This window comes from Trachurus trachurus (genome assembly GCF_905171665.1).
Source record: "Trachurus trachurus genome assembly, chromosome: 7".
NCBI lineage: Eukaryota > Metazoa > Chordata > Actinopteri > Carangiformes > Carangidae > Trachurus > Trachurus trachurus.
This window is the reverse complement of record NC_139901.1, coordinates 304,542-323,750: the sequence shown is the minus strand read 5'-3', so window position 1 is coordinate 323,750 and position 19,209 is coordinate 304,542. Positions and strand designations below refer to the sequence as shown.

At 42.0% G+C, this 19,209-nt stretch overlaps 1 protein-coding gene across 1 annotated transcript in view; it reads right to left on the bottom strand.

The window, feature by feature from the left end:
* The window catches only part of LOC310988883 (piezo-type mechanosensitive ion channel component 2), a gene marked incomplete at its 5' end in the record, with an annotated part of 82,779 nt that overhangs the window by 51,935 nt on the left and 11,635 nt on the right, over nucleotides 1–19,209 (bottom strand). Inside the window, 15 exons of the mRNA XM_083975687.1 lie at nucleotides 44–220; nucleotides 310–485; nucleotides 584–696; nucleotides 5,222–5,386; nucleotides 5,513–5,661; nucleotides 6,782–6,841; nucleotides 7,287–7,408; nucleotides 7,608–7,707; nucleotides 8,243–8,509; nucleotides 8,881–9,020; nucleotides 9,222–9,351; nucleotides 9,467–9,508; nucleotides 14,421–14,519; nucleotides 15,717–15,882; nucleotides 17,994–18,207. Coding sequence (XP_083831813.1) covers nucleotides 44–220; nucleotides 310–485; nucleotides 584–696; nucleotides 5,222–5,386; nucleotides 5,513–5,661; nucleotides 6,782–6,841; nucleotides 7,287–7,408; nucleotides 7,608–7,707; nucleotides 8,243–8,509; nucleotides 8,881–9,020; nucleotides 9,222–9,351; nucleotides 9,467–9,508; nucleotides 14,421–14,519; nucleotides 15,717–15,882; nucleotides 17,994–18,207 — 2,120 coding nt within the window. The remainder of the gene's footprint in view (nucleotides 1–43; nucleotides 221–309; nucleotides 486–583; nucleotides 697–5,221; nucleotides 5,387–5,512; nucleotides 5,662–6,781; nucleotides 6,842–7,286; nucleotides 7,409–7,607; nucleotides 7,708–8,242; nucleotides 8,510–8,880; nucleotides 9,021–9,221; nucleotides 9,352–9,466; nucleotides 9,509–14,420; nucleotides 14,520–15,716; nucleotides 15,883–17,993; nucleotides 18,208–19,209) is intronic.

Below are 19,209 nucleotides of genomic sequence, written 5' to 3'. Positions count from 1 at the left end.
AGAAATTATGTGTATCAAGCCAAACACAGTTATGCATACTCACAGAAGTGCAGTTGGAGGAGTAATCGAGGGGTTTGATTACTTTGAGTTGGTAAAACATCTTGCACACTACCATGACACAAGCCCATACTGCAGAGATGCTTGATGCCAAAGGTCGTAACCGTGGCAGCGGCAGTGCTATCACCCACAAAACCAGGAAGAGAAAGTTCATCAGAGAAACCTGTGAAAATAGAAATCACGTGGTCCTTATGTTTCCATTAACATACCTATACTATTCTCATTTCACCATAAACAGACCAAACATCCCACCTCCTGCAGTGCCACCCAAATGATGCCAGTGGAAACAATTTTGAGGTTGTGGAGTTCTAGCAGTCTCCAGCATAGCTCCTGGAGCCTGATGAGTCCTGACAGAACCTGCACTGTTAGCAAGCCCACTTGGTCCACCATCACAATCCACTTGTTCTCTTGACGGCTGGGGACACTTCCTGGGAGGACAAAAGGGACCAAGTGGATGGATGGAGTATCACACATAATTTGAACATCACATTTGCTACCTTAATGGAAAGAATTTTTTTTTAACTACCCTCTCCTGTTGTCTCCTCTGGCTCCTCTGCTTCTTTATCCAGAGAGGTTTGCAGTGTAACGCTGTCCAGAGTCTCCTGACTTCTCCCCTCTCCCATCTGCTCCTTCAGAAACCTGCAGGCCGGTGAAAGCTAAACATTCTAGGGCTCTCATTTCGTAGACCAGGCGCAGGCGCAACGCACCTGCCCTGCGCCTCGCATGTGCCGTGCCAACGGGGTGTGTCCAGGCGCACTTTGCCATTTCCGTGCACGGCACAGCAGAGCCGTTGCCCAGTAAAAAAAAAAAAGCAACAAAAAAAACACACACGTGACCGATGTTGTGGCCTGCACCGAGTTTCCCGCACCATGGCCGACGATGCTAACCGTTCTGCCAAGAGGTCAATGACCACTTGGCAAGTGCATTAGCAGGTCTTTTTATGGGTGAGTGAGTTAACTCTGGTACCGCTAACCGCCACACGCTGTCACTTCTCCTTACTGGTACCTCGTGACTGTTACTATACCCGCGGACCTCCATTACACACACACACACACACCCCTTTTCCACTGATAAAGACACTCATATTAATAGTAACCTATATTTAAACCCCTGTAACAAAGATGAGTAGTGTGCACAGATCACGAGGCATCGCCGAGCGTCTCTCTTTTTCTTTTTTCTTTAGAATTTTCAGAGATGGGAGATGCCGAATATCTGCTCACTATCTGATGCCGAGGCTGTTGTGGTTGGCTGAGAGAGATGATTGTTTGTTTTTAATTTTTCATTACGGCTGCGTGACGATGCGGCCGCTCGCCCGCTAATAAATTACAGAAATAAGTAAATAAATAAATAAAGCGGATAATCACAACGGCACAGTGCGTAGTGTCAACACGGCAGAGACATGCAGTCATCCACCCTCAGTCCTGCTCTTGGGACATCCACAGCTGCTTTTCAGTGCCAGTTCGTCCCTGCTGTGTTCATTCAGGTGGAGTTTCCATTACGCTGCCAACAGCCTTTGATCTGATATCAGATGCGACGGGACAATCGATAAAGATATAAATGTACGTGCTGATTCAGATAGTTACATTAAATAGTGGTTGTTGTGATTATTTATTGCATTTAAATGTGCCTGGAACTGTGGAAACCTGCCTGTGAGGTCTTGGTGACGTGTGCGCACTGTGCGCCGGTCAACCAAATTACCACTGCACCGGCTGCGCCGCTCCTTGCACCGAGAGTAGACCAGGTTGGAGCTGGCGAGTTTTTTGGCACGAAATTGTCACTGCGCCAAGCTGAATCTGTCGACACCGCCGCCACACCCATCTCAGCGCGCCTCAGTCTACCAAATTTGCTGCGTACGGTGCTGCGCCGGACCAAATTACCACTGCGCCGCGCTGCTTAACGAAATTAGAGCCCTCTTATTCAGTTGTACGTGTCAGTCAGTGAAATGACTGAATAAGGCTCAAGTCAGCATCAGGGTCAGGAGTAGTTTTATAGCTTGACATGGATCCACAGACTGATAACACAACATGGAATGAACTGGTAAGAGTTTCTCATAAATCTAAATACTAAAATGAATTGCAATTTGCACTGTATTCCAAGTAAGCAAAACATGTACATCATCTTACCTTTTCTGTAACTTTTCAATGTTTTCTTTTAGACTAAAAGAAGAATAAAAGGGAGAGTATTAGTATTAGTATCAATTCTGTACAAAAGTAAAGTCAACCAACTTATGAATTACTGTATCCACTGTGTGACGTTTATGGGTCTTTACACAGTGTCTCAGTGAATGTGAATCAAAAATAATGTATTGAGAAAAATACTTTGCTTACACATCAGATATCACCTTGACTGAATTTGTGAGTTGTTCCACTCTGTGGGGAGAAGTACAAATGAGAGAGAGATAAAGTACGTAAGTATACAGTATGTAACCACAGTAAATGTAACCATCATTGAAAACATGTAACGTGTACCAAAACAAATAGGCTACTGTTAGCTACTGCTAGCCATTGTTACCAATACTAGGGGAGAGTGGGGTAAAGTGAGACACTTTTTACATTTGCTCCCCTCTAAGCGAGCTAAAATGATTTATCAGTAAAATTTACACATTTCCCATTAATTCAGGATGTTGCCTAGCAATGGAAATTATCAGAATGTATTTAGGACGAAGGACAGTGAAAATATGATTGTTTTAAAAAAAGTGGTCTTGTGTCTCACTTTACCCCAGGTCAGGGGTAAACTGAGACAAACTAGAAAAATCAATGGGGTAAACTGATCCACTTACTTTTTCCACTCTGAAACTACCATAACAACACATGTTGTAACAGTTAGAGTCCTGACAGCTAGCTTGACAACCACACCTCCCAGATCTAATGTCGGACTAGTAACAGAATCATGGGGATTGGTCAATTAAGCACTTTTGTTTTCTCAACACAAAGTGACTCAAAACCAAAATCAAATACAACACAAAATGTTTTAATTAACATTCAAATGACAGATAGAACCAATTAGATAGTCTGGGGGTCAGATTGTAGGCCCCGACAATCGTGACCATTTTGATCAAAAGTCCTCTTGTGTGTGGGGGGAGCCGACAAAGTGGAATGTGACTAAAATTGAGTTAATTAACCAATAAAAAAGTGAGCTGACTGAAGAGCACATATCACAACAAAGCAGTGTGGCTACTGATCATTGATCACGCAAGATTTCTGGCTTGGGGGACGAGATTCTAGTGTAAATCTTTGTGTGTGGTGTGCTCACAGTGTCTCACTCATGGATTTATTATAATACATCCATGGTCTCACTTTACCCCGCAGCATTTGTCTCACTTTACCCCAACACCCACATTTTAGAAAAAATGACCTCTCTTAGAAATTCAGGCTAATTTTCAGGCAGCATCATCACATGGTTTTATGTGTTGGTAGTTCATCATCATGTATCATAGAAGTTTTTCTACCTGAATCAATTTGCTTTGGCACAACAGTTGATTAAGTTGACAGCAAGAAAATTTACTTTTACATGCAAAAATCATATTTTTGTGAAAAAAAACATGCTTTCCACAGCATCATGAGGTCCTCTTCTTCATAGCCATTGGGAAATGGAAGGGGCTTGAAAACATAATGGTCAGATGACCATAAATGTGTTCCGTTTTCTAGATATAGGGGGTGTCTCACATTACCCGGTGTCTCACATTACCCCACTCTCCCCTACAGTATTTTAATAACAAGGGTTAGGGTTAACCATCTTTCCTGGAATTTTATGAGCTGCTTCTGATCTTCTGCTGAAGGTCTCCATTCATACATGTTCACCATTCACTGGTATTATCAGAATAGTTCTTTAAGAAGCTTTCTAATGTTAGGATCCACACCACTGTCACTGTTCTTCATTAAACCATCAGTGATGAGTTATTTTTGTTCATACTGAACCACAGGAAGATGCTTTAGTGTTGGAACATGCACAATAAACTTCTGGTACATAGATGCATGTTTTTTTTGGTTTGGTCTCAGTTTTTAGTTTTTAATCTCACTGTTACAATTTACCCCAGGTTGTGTTACAACCTACCCCGGTAGTGGGTGCCACTGTAGGTTGTAACAGTGGCACTCCTTGCATTTGACATCAAATAGTGAATTCTGTGACATAGTTTGAGAAGTTTAAGGCATTGGTATTCGTAGAGAAAGTGTTGCAACCATCCCCGGTCTCCCCTACACCAATTTAAACTGTAACTGTAACGGAATACAGTTAAGTATTTTAAATACGTAACGCTGTTACGTGTTATCCGTTACTCCCCAACCCTGTCCACCTCACAAGTAGGCTATTCACAGGCTGGAGAGGGGGTTGGCCTGTCACTAAACATCAAAAAGACAAAGCTTATCGTTGACTTTAGACGGCAACGGGTGGAGCACCTTCCACTCATAATCAGAGAGGAGAAGGTGGAGAGAGAGGGTCTCTAGGTTGAAATTCAGGTTGAAATGAATCATATAATCGGACATGATGCAGACGTGGATGTTCTGCACTGATGCAGTCACAGACCAGAATTATAATGTAATGATGGATACAGGAAAATCAACATGCATGTTGATTTTCCGGCCTTCGCAGGAAAGTCACCTGTATCCATTTAGCTGCCACAAACCCTTAAGTTTGTTTTGATCTCTGATAAAATGTGTGTGTGTATTAGGCTGGCAATGAACTGCTGAAATTGAAACAGATTCGTTGATTGAAGGAAGCAGTAGGCTACTTGCTCAATAAGAAAATATAAAAATAAATAACATCCTGGAAGTAAATGTATTGGAAGCCTGTCTGTGGTGGGTGTCAATGGTTTTCTCATCTAACATATGTCATCATTTGTCACATACATGACAGCACAAAATGGCAGAGGGAGGCTGTGAGGTAGTGATTAAAAATACTCCAAACATTTTAAAATCTGATATCTGGACACAAAGGATTTTTACAAAGAGACTGAGAAGCATAAAAGTCACACACAAATGTGTAAAGCCTGACACACAAAAATGAAATATGTTGCTGGGAAAACTACCAACTTAAGAAATCACACTAGCCACCCCGTTACCACTCTACTTACAGAACAGGCCAGAGATCAGTCAAACCCAGCACAGCCAAGAGTTGATAGTTCCCACTACAACAGTATATTATCTTTCTCTGCATCCATGTGTCTTACCTGGAGGACTGTCTGACAGGTATGTTGTCGAGGTCGGTGAGAGTCAGGAAGTCTGAGTTGAAGTAATGCAGTTGGAGGATACAAGCCAGTAGAAATGCAGCAGGCAGCAGAATACGTGCAAACAGCTCCACTGTGTCGTACTGCTCCAAACCCAGATCACGGAGTCTAGATGTACAAACAGAAGGAACAAGACAATAGCAGATGTGAGTTTGCTTGAGGCTTTCACTTTTTTTTGTATAATTACAAAAAGACATCATAACATGAGATGTGTGCAGACACACAGACACTCACCCCTCCTCTGACATGCCCATGACCTGTCTGAACAGCCCAGACACACTTCTAAACTGGTACATGTAGATGGCTATCAACACCACCATGGAGTAGCCCACCACCACAGCCCAGAACGTCTTCAGGAGTCGACGCCAAACATCATAACGAATCTGTGGGCCGACAGAATATATAGTTCTTTTTCTCTTGGCCTCAACAGGTTTTAACAACTTGTAATTGAAATTCCTGTTTTACTGTTACTGTCAGGGACACGAACCCAGCTCCCCCTGTAATGACACTAAACTTGGTTGATCCCAGTGATGATCACAAATGGGGCTTTCTAAAGCTTGAATCTTTATAGCCTTTTAATCCATCTCTGTCAAAATGTAGTTGAAATTATAGTTTTCAATAGCACAACTGCAAGATAGAAGCCTTATGAATGATATCCACATTTTGTGGACAGCTTATTTTTTCTTTATCTACGAACTTCTATACTCCCTGTCGAGATAAGACAAGATAGTACAGTGTTTAACATTAAAACTGTAAAAGTAAATGAAACAAATTAGTATGTGAAAGAAGTGGTTAAATGACATGGTTTCTTCCATTCCTCCAATCACACACTGCAGCATGTAACACTGCAGGGTGTTGCAGATGTTGTCCAAATGATGCTGTTGTGTCTCATGTCACCTTCACAACCATTAGGCCTCCTGTAAGTGCCTGCTGTATTTCTATAAGGTCAGCAGAAACATAAGACGGGAAAGAAAAAGCAGGAAAACAACAACAAAAGTGGCTGTGTGTGTGCTTATGAGTCATAATCAATACTTTTAACTGCAGAATAACATATGAGCCCTTAGGTAGTGTAATTGTGTGTGTGGTCCCACCGTTTTTATAAAAGCTCGACACACTGAATATTCTTATCCACAAACAACACATTAATGATTCACAGTGGTAAAACAGGGTTAAGGGGAGGGCTACACATTACAGCATGAGATCAACCTGACACCATAGTGGTTTGGTGAGTTATGCAACATATTAACTATGAGCAGATTTCCTCTCCATTTATTGATCCCTGCAATTTAAAATCAAATTTCCAGCCTTCATTGTTTCTAGTACATGACGGACATGAATCCATACTTAAATGTAAACCTTCAGCCCAAGGAGGAAGATATTTACTGTACAAGATTACGTCTAAGTCCCCCAAGCAAACAGTCTTATTGGTTTCAAATGACAGACAGACTTAATTATGTTTATCCATAAGCAGCACAATCAATCACGGTAGAAGAAATGACTAACCTGATAGAGGACAACACAGAAAAGGAACAGGACAATATAGAGGATCTTGTAGACAACCACCTGGATGATTGAAACAGGGTAAATATTAGCTTCATTTGAAATGTACATCTATCAGATATGATGGGCAGTTGCTGCTGTGCATGTTATTTGCATGTCATGCAGACACTGCATAGAGCACAGCATTACTGGAATAGGTCCTGGGTCTGCATGCAGATATATTCAAATTAAGGATAGCAGAAACCAAAAAATACATAAATCCCATACTGTACTTATATACTATACAGCCATGGACATCTCAATGGATACCTCTCACCTACTCACAACAGATCATCAAAACACACCAGCCCTGAATCCAGCAGAATAATGTGGACATGCAGTTTATAATGCAATTTGTATCATGACATTTGCCATAGTTTCATAACTTGATATAAAGCCCACACAACTGCACAATGAGCATTTCTCCAGAATGGATATAGTTGCCATCATGTAGTCTGTCAATAGATACCTTTCCAGAGAAGCTGACCACAAAGAACATAGAACAGCAGAAGAGGATCCAGTATTTCACCAGTGTCCCTTTCACCCCTGAGATCAGCATGGCTACTAGAGGTGATGGCTGGTTTTTCTCCTCTGATATGAAAGACAGGAAGGAATTGAAAGGAAGAGGACAAATGGGATGGGAACAGAGAACATTCACTTTTGGACTAGTCTGACCACATGTCTGGATGGTTTTCATGAGTACACAGATCTTTTATGACTCCAAACTAAACGTTACTCTTTAAAACAGAAGCCATGCACTTAAGAAAAACAATCAATCACTGTGTGGCACCTTCGACTTCATCAAGAGACTCCTCATTTAAGCTCTGCTCCTCTTTTCTTTCCTTCAGCTGCTGACGAAACATTAACCAAAAGGTGAAGCAGTAGAAAACCTGAAACACACACAGACACACACATCACACACAAAACATATAAAGGACAAAAACAGCATCATTGTTAAAAAAATAAATACAGAAATAAACAATCAAATGTTTAATTAAATGCAAAAAATAATAATTGGGAAAAGAATATTTCTAGTTTTATTTATTTATGATTGTATTCATTTAAAATGTTTCAAATAGAGCTAACAGAGCTTTGTTTTCTTGAGATGACAAGATAATTATCCCAACTGAACTTTATTACCTCATTATCTTGAAATAATTGAGTTCATGTTTCCTTGGAATAACAAAAAATCTTTTTCTACTCATATCACCTTATTTTGGGATATCAAAAAATACAGTATTTTCTGATGAAGCTTTCCTAATTTGTCATTGAACTAGTCTTACTGATATAGCTTGATATTACATTGATATATTTTTCAGTTTTTAGTTGCTTTCAAGGTCATGTGAATGACTTTACCTATGGAAATAATTGACACAGGACACATTATGTAATCTAATTAAGTCAAGGCCCAAAGATTCCCCTAACCTTTGCTCCCAGGTGGATACAAGGCGCAGGGTGGTAGCTGTTCAGGTCAAAGTCAACTATCACAGCTGAGGGCAGACCGGGATACAGCTCGGCCCGGCTGAGGCGCAGCCCACTCAGGAAGCCCAGCACCACCAAAACAGTGCCATAGATAGCCAGAAACGGTGCCGACATCATAGCGTACCTCCGTCGGTTTCGCATCATCCAGATTATACAGGACCACACCAGCATGGCAAAAGTCAGCCAGTTGTTGTAGGTGATACTCCACACCTACATGAATTTTGGATATGGATCAATTAATAGAAGCCAAACAGTTGCAATATTACTTGACCTTATACAAGTAATTATAGACTATATCGTATATACAATTGCATGTACTTTTTTAAATAGGTGCCTTCATTGTAAAAGAGAAAATATATGGGAAAGTGTAGCAAACGGCAACAAGTCAGATGTGAATCTTGGCACTGCAGTTGGGACTAATATGGTAAACACTGTATGGGTGTACCTGTGTTACACCTATACCAGAACAATCTTTCTGTTTCAGTTACATCTCTTTCCTGTATGGTGGCAGTCAGGACTGCTCCAAGGTGTGTCTAACAATGAAACCCTTCAATAATCAATGTTGATACATGTGTACTTACCATCATAGTGATAAGGGCGCTGACATAGCTGTGTTTTTGCACCAGCTGTCCAAAGACGACCAGACCACTTGGACCTGAGGAAGGGGGAATTTCTGTCGGACTCTTTGGGATCTCCTCCATTTCTCCCTTGCCCTCTCTCTCTGCTCCAAGACAGAGACAATTTTGGTAAGTATATATTGAGTCAGGTAAACCGTACAAACATAGTTGGACCAAAGGCAGGATTGTTTTCCAATATGTCATATATTCAGTACAGTGAGAACGACGGGGACGCCATACAGCCCTTGGTTGGACTCAACGCAGAGTCTTTGAGGTCATGCATTTAGAAATTTGAGTGTGATTACCATGTGGCAGTGAGTCTATGCTGTCATACGGTTGAAGGTAAGAGTTTGTGTAGCATGCCTCTCCAAACAGAGACTCCGGATCATCTCTATGGAAGTCTTGCAACGAGTTGCTCGTCATTAAGATCATTGGCTGAAGAAAAGGCACATCGTACTGCAAGTTTAAATCATGTATATCACACCAAAAAAAAATAAAAAATAAACTGAATCAAAACTTTTAAACAATATCTAGGAATAAAATGGTTTACCTCATCAGGAAGATAGGTTTCCTCATCTGTGCTGCTCAATAGCTGAAAAAAGAAAATGTTGGTTTGCTAATGTGTTTTGAAATGCTAACATGTTAACAATTACAAGTCATCAAGGAGGCTGGTAGCCAATTGGAACTGATATACTAACACAAAACAGTAGCCACATCAATGACTTACATCCAGGTGTTTCTATTACTTTGTCCATTCCATTTGTATCAATGAGTATAGTCATCATTACAACCCTAACAAAGGAGGGCCGCTGCATCATACTGCATTCATTAAGTTACATTTCATTTGATAGCTTTGTCAAAATTATTACATTATTATTATTATTGACTATGCACAAGCAACAATAAAGTTCTTTACAGTTCTGTTGCCTGGATTGCTTTGTTTTTATTTAATCACAAGATAGGGCTTCAATTAGTAAAGGACACACAGGTGACACAGATACTGAGCTGACTGATGAATGTTAGTCTATAGGATGAGTTAAAGCAGAAGTGAGTGATCCGGTCGTTTTCGCTAATGCTGCGTTCCAGGCAGGCTTTTGAAATCGTAAATTACAGCTTCAAGTCACAACTTACGACTTTGTAGCGTTCCAGGCAACCCACTCGTGTTTTTCCGACCTGTTTTACCTGCGAAAGTCACTATAACGGCCACTCGTAACTTCCGACCGGTGAACTCGTACCAGATCGAACTGGTACCACTTCACGGTCGGAAAAATACGAGTTTCCTTGAACGCACCATAACAGTCCTCGTCACTACGTCACCACATTCACGGCGTTCCTTGGCTGCACACACAGCCCTGCATGCTGTTCTCTCTCCTCATTGGATAAAAACTGTAGGATACGATAAATGTTTTCTCCTCGGCTCAGAGCAGAGCAGAGTGACTGACAGACCCGTGTTTCAGTCCAAACACTCTATGTAAGTGATTGCTGTCTGAAGATATAACTATTTAAGACTTATATTAACACAAATATATCACTCACTTCTGCTTTAAGAGCAGTTGAGTTTTGCTACCCTGATCTAATTTGTGAAGAGATGAGGACTTGAATCCACTACAAGGCTCTTAGAAAATGTGTACCCTATCCAGAACAATTAATGATTAAAAACAGAAATGTTAAAATAACCAGAGAGTCCCAAGAACTGTGAAAAAATTACTGTTTTTTTATTTATTTTTTCTTGGCATTTATGAGACAGGAAATCATGGGGGAGAGATAGGGAATGTGACATGCAGCAAAGAACCTCCAGCCAGGATTTGAACCGCGGTCGGCTGCCTACATCAAATTAGCTTTGTTATGCCATTGCCACCCCACACTAGCTTTGTGTCCCATCTTGACCACCCCAGTAAAAATATCCTGGATACGCCACTGCATCTGCTGTGAAATGCTGCTGCATATGTTGTATCAGTCAGTACTGCAGTGAACTGTTTATGCTGCAGTCTGACCTAAACAGGACAGAGCTGGTTAAACGGGTTGGGAGTCCTGTGATTGGCAGGAGTGAGTCTGGACTCACTAAGGACAGACACATGCAATGTAAGATTCAGGACATCCTAGACTCTACTATCTATCTACACTTCCACTACTTTACACTTCCAGCACTCAGGGCTCTTTCCTGCTCTTAGACTTCCACCACGTCAGCAGTTATTTACATGCTGTTCAGATCAGCTACTGTAGCTACTTAAGCTCAGCAGTTAGTGCTTGCTTCTCTCTCATACATACACATAGTCTGTTTTGAATTAACAGATTAACATTACAGTGTGCTGTTATTAGAGCATTGTGATTCATTGTGTTTTTTTTTTTTTTTGTTTTTTACAATTGTGTCCTCTATCTTATGCTCAACACACGGCTCATTTGAAAACCCAAGCTGCTTTAACTATGACTGTGTACATGGTAGCCTTCAGCTTTATCCTAGGATGCCCTTTAACAACTGGCAAAGGGACAACCTCTGCCTTGTCAACCTTAGCCTTGCAGCTAACTTGGGCACATTACATTTTGTTTAATGTAAATTAAACCCAACTGAACTAAACTCCAGACCATCGAGCAGGAGTGGGCAATACATCAAAATTTATTTTCTTAATCTTGCATTACAAAATACCATCTGATTGTTTTCCACAGTCTGTACTTGTGCTGCTTTGTCTTGGATAGTTGAGCAACAGCGACATTCCAACCACAGTAATTCCATGTACATGTACTGTGAACAGTGCTATAGTCTGTACATTACCGCACTTGGGATTGTACACAAAAATGCAAACACGGCCTCCCTTAGTCTTACCGCAGGCAGTGATGCATGTCTTTGTAAATATTACTGTAAAGCACAGCTGTCTCTATGTTCGTGTTGGGTTATTATCCTGACTTTCAACTCATTAAGCTTGTTTTCTAGTGAATGCAATGTGGCTAGTAGTAAGCATGGGAGAAATTGCTGGGTAATTCAAGCCTTTAACCTAGCATGAAAGCCTCCTCTCTTGCCCTTCCTGTGTGGGGAGGTTTCCTGCGGTTACCTTCCTCATCTGTGGTGGTGTGTCTTTGTAGGTCTGGTGGTATAAATCCTATAAACGCTGATTCATGTAATGCAGCAATGTTGAAAGGTCCTATAATAGCAATGTTCCACTAAGCAAACCTGTCAGCCACAGAGGGCACCATGGATAGAGCATAGGGTCCCTATTTGCTTTTTTTAATCAGCTACTGCAAATCTTGGCGTTTGTGAGCTTACGTTTTAGCAGTATCTGCTAAATAGTCTACTTGCCAGCCCATAGGACCCCATTGTGAACCCGGAAATGTTGAGTACCCCAAAGTTTTATGTTAGAAATAGATAGTATGGGTCCCCAGTATTCAGAAACTGCCGGATGCTAACTTATATATATTGGGCAAATAGCACAATTGACATAATTGGCATAAATTAGCATAATTGCCTATATGGGCAATATTTCAACAAAATTGACTTGGCTGATCTGGGCAATATTGGAGTGGTTTTATGGGTTATTGATGATGCTGAATCCATTTCTGACATTTTCAAAATTCAAAATGGCTGTCTAAACCGGAAGTGACCAAATTTTAACTGCCAGTGGGCCAATTTTGTTGGATTTCAATCTGGTCACTTCCGGTTTAGACAGCCATTTTGAATTTTGAAAATGTCAGAAATGGATTCAGCATCATCAATAACCCCTAAAACCACACTAATATTGCCCAGATCAGCCAAGTCAATTTTGTTGAAATATTGCCCATATAGGCAATTATGCTAATTTATGCCAATTATGTCAATTATGCTAATTGCCCTATATATGTAAGTTAGCATCCGGCAGTTTCTGAATACTGGGGACCCATACTATCTATTTCTAACATAAAACTTTGGGGTACTCAACATTTCCGGGTACTCATTGTTGGCAAGTAGACTGAAATGCTTTACTGAGTGTCTGTCACTGTGACATTGAATGAGGATGTAAATTCAGATCAGCATTTCTGAATGTTACCTCGTTCCATTATCTACCTTGTAAAAAGTGAGTGTGAAAAGCAGGGGTGGAAAGAGTACTAAAAAAATCTACTTAAGTAAAAGTACTGTTACCTTGATGAAATTTTACTCAAGTAAAAGTAAAAGTACTGGTGTAAAAATCTATCTTTTTTTTGGGGGGGGGGGGGGGGGGGGGGCTATAATGGCCAGAGATTGGCCTAACATTCTCTGTGCATGTCTCTGTGTTCCAAATGTGTCCCTTCTCCATCGATACACTGGTCTCCATCATCTTTTGGTGGCACCAACTTGATTCTGACCTTCTGACACTGCAGTTGTCCAGAGCCAATCAGATGGACAGTTACAGTTACTGGCACTAAGGTTGTCACGATCATGATCATGATACTAACATTTTCAACTCAATATCGATATTAAGGAAAATATTCGATACTCAATATCATTTTCAATATGGATAAAAAAAGAAAAGAAAAATCTCTCTCTCCCTCTTTCACTCACACACACCTGTTTTTTTTTACTGTCTTTCCTGTCTGCTCACAAGGAGGAGGAGGGGGGGGAGGGTTACTGTAGGTTCTCTCTCTCTTGCCTCTTTACTGTAACTGCTCTGAAGCAGTGGGCTGCTTGTCTGTTCCTCTGAGCATGGCCATGGATCTGACTGGGCTCCTACATTTAACTCAACGGACTGCCGGTCCGGCCTTCAGCCCCGGTGTGTCTGGCACGGTCACCGTAAACGTAGCCGAATAGATGGACATGCCTGATAACGTTGTCTTTAATCATTAACGTCAGCTTTTAACCGCTAGCTGTGGCTAATGGCTAATATTAAGACGACAACATAGCGACGAGCCCTGTTGCACTAACTCACGTAGCGGTGAGGGGGGAGAGGGGTGTGTAGCCTACAGTACCTGCTGCTGCTGTGTGCGTCTGTGAAGGGACAGAGAGAGAGAGAGAGAGGCGGCAGCAGCGTCTGACAACCCACACAGAGTTATATATTTTTTACTTTGTAACTTAAGCTATTTAAAATGTAACTAAGTAAATTTCTTCCAACAATATGTACTCAAGTAAAAGTAAAAGTACTGATTTTAAAAATTACTCAAAAAAGTACAAGTACACAAAAAAGCTACTTAATTACAGTAACTTGAGTAAATGTAACTCGTTACTTTCCACCCCTGGTGAAAAGTCAAAAGCCTGAACAGAGCAAAAGTTGTTTGTTCGTTCTGCCCACTGCCCACTGAGTTAAAAATGCATACTGTAACAGATTTTCTCTAAACTATGATGATCTGAGTGATAAATGATAGAAAAAGTTGATTTATGATGAACTTTGACTTCATTGCTTTTTCCACTGGCATGTCAACAGTGCCACTAATCCAACTATTGTAATATATTGTTTGAATGTTTTCAGTTTTTCTTTTTTCTTTTTCTCATGTCGCGCCCCCCCCCTCAAACTCTCTCCATAATAAGGAGTAGATTTGACTCAAAGAAATTGATTGTGGGTTACCTCCTGCTTATCTCCTGATATGTAGATGACCCTGGAGAAGCTTGGAGGAACATCTGGACTTTCTACTGGACTCTCAAATTCCTCATCATCAACAGTGATCTGGAAAGCACAGAAGAACTCATTATGTAAGTTAATAACATTTAAATACTGTGCTATGTTAATGAGCCTGCATGTTTGTAATTAAGGCCCCATCCACACGAAAACGCGGCTTCACTGAATCCGATCTTTTTCTTAATCGTTTTGAAAAAAATCTCCGTAAACACGGCATCGTTTTCAGAAATATCTGCGTCCACACTGATCCAGTGAAAACGACCCAAAACGCTGTAGTACCTACATACTGCAGGCGTGTGTGTGTCGCTGCAGCGCTGCCTGCCACACATAAACACTTAAAACAGCTGAAGAAGACGGGAAGTCCCCGCTGTAATTCAATAGAAGAAGAAGTTCCCCGCTGTATTCAAACTCAAACATGGGATTAAATGTTGACAGGGAGTCATGTCAGAGTAAATATTACGATCAGTGATGATTAAACAGCCGTGATTCAGCCGCAGCGTCTGAGCGACGCGACGTTAGTCGGCCGTTGTTGTTGTTGTTACGTGCATAGACTGTCAGTGTGCAGCAGCTGCTGCAGCGGTGTGTGTGTGTGTCTCAGGTTACAGGTAGAGCGGCGGGGGGCATTACATCATCGTTTCAGAAAAAAGCCGTATTGGCCGTCCAGACGGATACGCTGGGGCGGCGTTTTCAAATTTTCCCACTCTGGGACCCGTTTTCAAAAAATACCGTTTTCACCCCCTGAAAACGCCGGATCCGTGTGGACGCGAGGCCAATCCGACAAAGTATTTATCCGGATTCGAAAAAAACGGGTTCGTCTGGACGGGGCCTAAAATAGCCCACTATACATAAGAATACATTTGTGAGGATCAAGTGGTTATAAGCATGTCCAATATGGGCCTAGTTCTAACAGGGCAGTGATAGTAGGATTATTTGGTGTTGTCAGGATTCCCAGGACTACCATAGACACATTGGAAAGTAGGAAGAACATTTTTTTGTATTTATTTCTATAAACCCTGCCCCTTTGAAGAAGAAAGCCACATACTTATGATAACCCAGAGGTTGAAGTCGGAGGTGAGGTTGTAGTTTTATAGCTGTGGTGTGGCGTACAGTGGTGTAAAAAGTTGTAGCAACGGTGTATCACTGATGTAAAACCATATAACAAATCATGTAAAGCGCCATTGTCACATATTAAATCTAACATCTGCCTTTAAACTCTGACAAGAATGCAAATACAAACTCACAAACCTCATCTAAATTGTGGAGCCACTTGTGCAGCAGAGCCACCAGTGTGTAGTACAGCAGCAGCAGAACCAAAGGGTTGATGAAGTCAGGCCAGATGACATGAGAGTGCAGACCAAGACTGTGGCGGTTAGAAGAGTTAGTTCTGATCACACCCGTCATACCGAACAGTCTGTGTGAACAAGGAACAGTGTGGGAGAAAGGTGAAGGGGTGAGAGAGAAAAAGAAGAAGAAGAAGAAGTATGGGCTTGTATAGGGAGAGTTCAAAGGCTGATCAACTTGAAAACACTTACTTGATTTACTTGTTTTTCCTCTGAATATGTCTATGTCAGATGTACACCGTAGACTCTCTACATAAACATATTTTTAAAAAGCCAAAGTGGATGACGCAAAGAGCTGAAATTTGAAGTAATTTTAGACAAATCCAAATTAAAGCTTTTATCCCGGTCTACTTTTTCATATGTTTTTGTGCGTTTGTGTGGATAGTTTTCAGTGACCTCTCAGTGACCTGTCGGTCAAAAGCAACATTCCAAAATGGCGGCGCAACGGACTTTCTATGGACAAACAACCGAGTAATGACTTAGCTAAATCATCTGTCAGCAGCCGAGAAAGAAAGATATAAAAACAACTTTGAAGTTTTGGGCACTTGTGACCCAGACTCAACACCAGCTGCTGTATACCAGCTGTTTATGACCAGTTCCCTGCCGAAGCTCCAGTTGGGCGATGTTTACATTTACCTGGTGGAGAATCCATCATCCTCCACCGCTTGCAACCAATATTTCCGGTGTTATGGCCCAACTGGTTTCTGATTAAAAGCCCCATTTTGTAGTTTTTTTTATCTTAAAATTAGGGATGCACCTAATATTCGGTAACCAAATATATTGCAAAAAAAAAAAAGCAACATTCGGCCTTGGCCTTCGGTGGAATGAGCGCAAAGCAAGGCCGAATATTAAAAAAAAATTAAAAAAAATTAAAAGTCTGATAAATACGCAATCGCGCGACGATCCAAACGGCAGCTTAAACCCCAGCTTTATTAGTAAGTGACTCCTACTGCTGGAAAAACAACAGCAACAAGAGCAGTGGGGGGAAAGCTGCACAGCGACCGCGCGCACCGCTGCACGTCGCTCCAAGAGCCCGGTGCCGGTGCGTCCTGTCTGCAGCGGAGACACGGCCACTGAGAGGACTGAGTGAGGGGACCGTTCCTGTAGGAACACACCTTTTAATGAATCATTTAAAAACCAAAACACCCTGAACAGCATGCTGAGTACGAGAGGGAGAGACGGCTGCTGCAGTTAAAACGAAAGCTCCTCGTCCCAGCATGTCGCCCACACAGGACGTCTTTTAAAACAGTGTTTCCCAACCTTGGGGTTGGGACCCCATGTGGGGTCACCTGAAATTCAAATGAGGTCGCCTGAAATGTCTAGTAGCCTAATTGATGAATTTAAAAAAATCTGACCAAGAAAGGTTAGAAACCCCTGTTTTAAAAGACACTTGGGTTTTTTTGGAATGTTTGCATAGATCTTTCAGCACTCACAATGGACCGCTCCCGGCGACAACGATGACGGCTGCGGTGCGACAGCAACAGGACCAGCGGCGGCGATGGTAACCCGGGACCGCCCGCCACCGGACACGGCAACAGCACCGCCCGCGGCGGCAGCGACATAGCGGGAGTCAGGACTGACCGCGGCGCGGCGAGGACGATGGTAACGGGTGTTTTCCATTAGTTGGTAACTTTAACATGACAGGCTTTGTCATAGTGTGCAGTATTGTGCAGAGAGTGAGAGTAGTGTGGCGCTGACTGTCCGTATGGAGGAATAAGCCAGGCTCACTCACAGAAGCATATGGCTGCAGTAACATGTGAACTGCGGCTTGATTTGTGAATTTGTGACAAATCTGCGGACAGAAGTGCAGCACAGCTGTTGTTCGGTACGGTAACCAGTTAAATCAGACACCAGTTGGGCCATAACACCGGTATTTTGAAGCAGCAGGGAGCAGTGTGTGTTTTTCTGCCTTGTCCTAAACCAGCGGACAGCGGGGAAGTGGATTGTTTTGACCGCCAGGGGGGCGTTCCATACGGGCCGTGACGTCACATGAAAACTAGACTCAATTAATGTGATAATCTGATTCTTTGTCATTTCATTCAGTAATTTACAGAAATCAGAAGCTAATCATTTTATTTTGTGTTAGAGTTACATAAGACTGAAACAGAAATGGAAAATGTTAATATCTGTTATAAAAAAAACACCACATCAGTTGAAGATTTGAGCCAAATGGCCTCTGTACCTGGCATAGATGTCGTCAGGCGGTACCAGCTGCTGGGACAGGGGCAGCTGGTAGAGGTACAGAACAAACAAGTGTCCCCCACTGAATATAGCCATCATCAAACACAGGGAGGTGAAGACCAGCAGGCTGATGGAGCGGCTCAACACCCACCACCACACTAACCCCAGAAACGCCCCAAAATATACTCCTGAGGTAAGAGAGGGCAGTGTGATGCCTGTACACACACACACACACACACACACACACACACACACACACACACACACACACACACACACACACACACACACACACACACAAGGCAAGAGGAAAAGAATACAGGCTGAGTGTGTGAACATTGTGACTTTGCTGTCTTTACACTGCAGGCCTTGATGCCCAATTCTGATTTGTTGCCTATATCTGATTTTATTGACTGTCTATTTACATGTTGTATCAGAAGTGACCCATATCTGATATCTGCATTTACACCTGCTGTGCATGAAACAACCCGCCGGAAATAAACTAGTGATTTTTTTTTTAATACAGGAGATTATGATTCCATAATATTTTTAAACGAAGGTGAGTCTGGTGCTCAGAGTTTATATCCAACACGTCACTTACGAAGTGAACGTCTGTACTTACAAAATAAAGTTAGTGAAGTGCTTGTGTGGAGCGGAGCAGCTGTGAGATGAGCAGCTGACAGTGACGGTGACAGTTGTGCCACCGTTCGATCCTCCGTCGCTCACGTAGTGAGGACGGGACAAAGCCTAATGGACACAAATGTGTATTGTTTTTCCTCTCTTGATTTCTTATCGGCTCAGTTCAGTTTTCGGTTCGGTAGGAAAACCTGAAATCTGGTGTTTATCGCGCGCTCTCTTTTCACACTCCTGCCCTCGATCTGCATGGAAATTAATATTAGGCCTACTGTATATGAAAACAAGAACTAGTGAGGGGGAAAAAACAGACGCGCAGACACCACGAAAATGAAACAGTGTAACTCCTGTGACAGTGACCACAGCTGGCCATGGTAGTCCCGGTCAGCCCCACGTGTCAATCACAGGCTACAGAGGTTCAGCGAGACGCGTGAGCACGTGAATTAATATTATCATTGATGACGTATGACACGCATTGCCAGGAAAGATCCGATCTGTCTGTTTAGACTGCAGACGTATTGGCAGATATCCGATTTGTATCTGATTTATTTCCACATATAACGGGGGCCTGAATATGATCTGAC